This window comes from Hemibagrus wyckioides, linkage group LG01 (genome assembly GCF_019097595.1).
Source record: "Hemibagrus wyckioides isolate EC202008001 linkage group LG01, SWU_Hwy_1.0, whole genome shotgun sequence".
NCBI lineage: Eukaryota > Metazoa > Chordata > Actinopteri > Siluriformes > Bagridae > Hemibagrus > Hemibagrus wyckioides.
The window spans coordinates 1,726,772-1,730,987 of record NC_080710.1 but is presented as its reverse complement, the minus strand read 5'-3'; the positions used below and the strand labels follow the sequence as shown (position 1 = coordinate 1,730,987).

General features: G+C 39.5%; 1 protein-coding gene across 1 annotated transcript; it reads left to right on the top strand.

Moving 5' to 3' along the window:
• The first annotated feature begins 2,417 nt into the window (after positions 1–2,417).
• On the top strand, positions 2,418–3,738 carry LOC131361347 (uncharacterized). Its single transcript, XM_058402389.1, has 2 exons — positions 2,418–3,456; positions 3,556–3,738. Exons 1-2 carry the CDS (start codon positions 2,941–2,943, stop codon positions 3,736–3,738), a joined length of 699 nt encoding a protein of 232 aa, XP_058258372.1. The 5' UTR covers positions 2,418–2,940.
• Positions 3,739–4,216: the final 478 nt, after the last annotated feature.

Below are 4,216 nucleotides of genomic sequence, written 5' to 3'. Positions count from 1 at the left end.
CAACTTCTTTGGCCACACTTAGTGTTGAAATTCCTTGTTGAATAATCCTTCAAAGACAACTCTTTCTTTGGAGCCATGTTTCCTTTCAATTAGCCAAATCCAACAGCTCATTAAGGTGTGTAAACACTCCCTTTTAACTGATGACTAATTAGTATTTTTAGACTTGTCCTGGTGTTTGTTTTAGAAATGGAAATAAAAACATGATTCCATAATTTTTTCCTCAACATTGAGTGATTCCAAAATCTTTACCTACACTGTAAAATCTAATAGCTGTCATGACTTGCATAGATAAGTTACCAGTACTAATATGTACTACTTAATAGTTTTTATAAAGTAACATGTAATTGCATGGTAAGAAAGTACATTTTACTTTTTATTCTGAGTGAAGATTACATGGCTTAAGGCACGATCACTCGCTAATTTTATTTTGAGTTAACCTAATAGGGCTTAAGTTACTTTCACAACAGGGCTTAAGTTGCTGTCACTTGCTAAGAGCGAGTATTTTCTAACGTATCCTAAAAGCAATCAGATGTGCGCATGTGCAGTAGAAGCCAGTGGACAGTCTCGCACCCAGACACTGTGCCGACATATTTGACTGCAATTCGAGGATCTCTTCGTGTAAAGAACAGTGAGGTAAGTTATCAAACAAATAATAAGTGTATGTGAATTTGATAATTCTACTTCTGTTATAATGCTAGCTATAATTTGTTTCATATTAACTTAGCTAGCAAACACTGCACAAGTTGAGAAATGTCTTGGTGGCTGTCCCGGTACTCTTCCGAGAGAGGGAGAAGAGAAACACCACTCAGAAATTAATAAAACGGTCATAACGTTCAAAAGAACATCAAGATGTTCTTTTGAATGTAGAAGAGTTTAGGATTACTCTTGGGCTATATATAGATGATTTTGAAGTGGCTAATCCATTGGGAACATCCAAGAAAAAGCACAAGCTATGCGCAGTATATTGGGTGATTGCTAACCTTGATTCCAAATATCGGTCAGCTCTGCACTCCATACAACTTGCACTTTTGTGTAAAGTTAATACCGCGAAGGAACATGGCTATGCAGAAATCCTTCGTCCCCTCATTCAGGATCTTGCATCCCTAGAGGAACATGGTGTTTATGTTGAACAACTAGCAGAAAGTGTTAAAGGCACTGTGTTGTATGTAGCAGCAGACAACTTGGGGGCTCACTCTGTGGCAGGATTCCAGGAGAGTTTTGCAGCCGATTACTTCTGTCGGTTTTGTATGTGTAAGCAACATGAGATACAGGATAAGGAGGTCAGATCAGGTCTACTCCATTTAAGGACAAGAGAGAATCATGACAGACATGTACAGGATGTTGTACATGACCCTGCTATGGCCAGACATCATGGTGTTAAAAAAGGGTGTCCATTCAGTGAAAATCTGAGACACTTTCATGTGGTCGATGGTTTTCCACCTGACATCCTGCATGACTTTTTGGAGGGTATTGTGTCAGCAGAACTGTCACTGTGTCTTCAGGATTTGGTTACCAAGCAGTATATTTCTTTGGACTTTCTGAATAAGGCCATTAAACAGTTTCCTTACACATTTTCTGATAAAGCTGACCAACCACAGATAATTCCAAAGACTCACATCTCCAAGAAAACTATTGGGGGCAATGGCCATGAAAACTGGTCTCTCCTGAGGCTCCTTCCATTGATGATAGGACACAATATCCCAGAGGGAGACCAGGCATGGGAGATACTTATGCTTCTAAAAGATATACTAGAGATAGTGATGTCCTCACACTTTACTGATGAGCTAATACACTTCCTGGAATGCAAAATCTCAGAACATAGAGAGTTACTGCAGCAAACCTTTCCAACCTACAAACTTCATCCAAAACATCATTTTATTGAACACTACCCTCAAATGATAAAAATCTTCGGCCCACTTGTAGATGTGTGGACAATGCGTTTTGAAGGGAAGCACAGTTTTTTTTAAAAAGGTTGTGCATGACACTCGCAATTTTAAGAATTTACAAAAAACCTTAGCTGTAAGACACCAGAAAATGATGGCCTTCCATTTGGATTCATCATCATTCTTCAAACCTCCTTTGGAAATTGATAAAGTGAGATCAGTTATGATTACATCTTTCCCTGAAAATGTTTAGAACTCCCTACGACAGCATAATGCCAAACAAAGTATGGTGTTGGTTGCATCTTCTGCTTGTGTTGATGGTGTAAAATACAGTGCAGATATGGTCATTTCAGTTGGAACTTGTTCAGGTCTTCCAGAGTTCCAGCAAATAGCACATATTGTTGTTATTAATACAGAAATCCTGTTGGTCTGTAGGCTTTTGACTTCATGGTATGTTGAACACTTACATGCTTATGAGTTGTGCTTCAGTGGGGCAGGGTCTCTCACAGTCACTCATTTATCTGATCTAAATGATCCTTTCCCCTTATCCTCCTATCGAATAAAGGGCAATGTGTATGTGATACTGAAGCATTATATATTGTGCTGAATGTTTGCATGTGATATTCGCACTGAGGTTATGTTTGCTCTCTCTAGGACCATGGGACGCTATAAACTAAGAATTTTTGTAAATGAACAGGATATACATAAAGTCTCACTAGATGGGAAACCAGAAACAGTAGAAGAACTTTACAAAATAGTTAAAGAAAAATGCAAGCTCAAGGATGACTTTTCTCTCATGTACGAAGATCCTGACTTTGATAATTCCCTCTGCAACCTTGATGATGTACAAGATTTGCCACCTACCTCCACCCCCAGTTTATCTGAAGTCTCCTCAGATGATACAGAGATTCTGTTGACACCAAGCTCATCAACAAGACAAGAGCGATGGCCAGAATTTTTTGACATTCCAAATTTCCCAGTTGATGTAGAATTCAGAGTGAGACAGGCAAATCTTCTGTTTTTATGAGACCGTACTTACCTGAATGTACCAAGAGACATGAAGCATGGTATTTTGGAGAAACTTGCTGAGGAGATCTACAAATTTGATGCCTGTCCAAATGAAGAACGATGCTGTTCTGTGGCATTTGCACTCATAACAAAACATCCTTGTCTGAGGGAACCAGTCTCACCAGATGGGTGCTCTGGCTGGAAGAACAGCTTGATGTACAAAATGGGAAATTATCGCACTAAACTGAGAAAAGCTGGATGTGCAGAGGTTGCAATAAACACAGGGATAAAGTGCACCCCACAAATGGCATCAAAAGGCCTCAAAAGACCAAAAAGGTATGAGGTGAATTACTTACCTAACCTACCTGAGGGGCAGAATGAAGATGGACTAGAGGCTGAAAGAAAGCTCCTGGCTGAAGAAATGAAAAAACGGAACCCCAGTGGAACTGTTATTGTTTCAAAGATGGATCAGACTGTCCCACTGCGGAGACGGGAGATTGTGGAGACTGAACCTCCAGTGAAAACCCTGAAGGAGCGGTGGCCTGCCCTTTTTTCAGAGAGACAAGTAAGAACTGACACTTATACTGTATGCTTTTTTGTTTACACCCATAATAAATACCTAGTCTATTCACATGTTTTTATGTCTTTTTGCTGTGCATTGCAGGTATATGCAGAGTTCAACAGGATTGCCACCATAAATCTAGAAAATGACTTTTTTGATGCATTGGACCACTTCACACCACGCTTTGTCAGTATCTTCAAGTCCAAGAAAGGAAGTGTTGGAGAAAAATTAGCTGAAATTGTGCAGCAGATTGATTCAGGGGTAAGTCTTATAAAGGTTTCTTAATGTTATTTTTTGTTGAACTGTATTTTAAGAACTGGCAACTTGCAGTACTGTTAAAACACTAGGTCCTTTGCTCCTGATAAACTGTGTACCAGTTTTGGAGATTTCCACAAAAAAAAAAACATTTAGATGAAACTCTTTTCATGTATACTTTTGTGTTCATATTGTAATGTTGTATTATCCTGAACTTAATTTGTTCTTTCCTCTAGAAGCCAGATGTGACAGCACTATGTACCCTTGTTCTCAGAGGCCTCCCAGTACTACTTGGTGATGATCCGAGTAACTTCTACAACACTGCCTTTGTAAGTTCTCACACAGTTACAGAAAAATAAGAATATGGAATATGTCCCTGTGAGTTCAGTACTAGAAGGGAGCACAGTGGTGCATTGGGTAGTTCGGGTCCCTCACAGCAAGAATGTCCTGGGTTCAATCCAGCTGGGTGACAGGGGTGGAAGATTGGCAGCAGGAATCTTTCTGTGTG

Excerpts from the sequence above, each read along its gene's own strand:
- LOC131361347 (XM_058402389.1), top strand. The coding sequence starts at position 2,941 with ATGAAGCATGGTATTTTGGAGAAACTTGCTGAGGAGATCTACAAATTT. Across the intron at positions 3,457-3,555 it reads CCCTTTTTTCAGAGAGACAA|GTATATGCAGAGTTCAACAG; the intron begins GTAAGAACTGAC and ends TGTGCATTGCAG.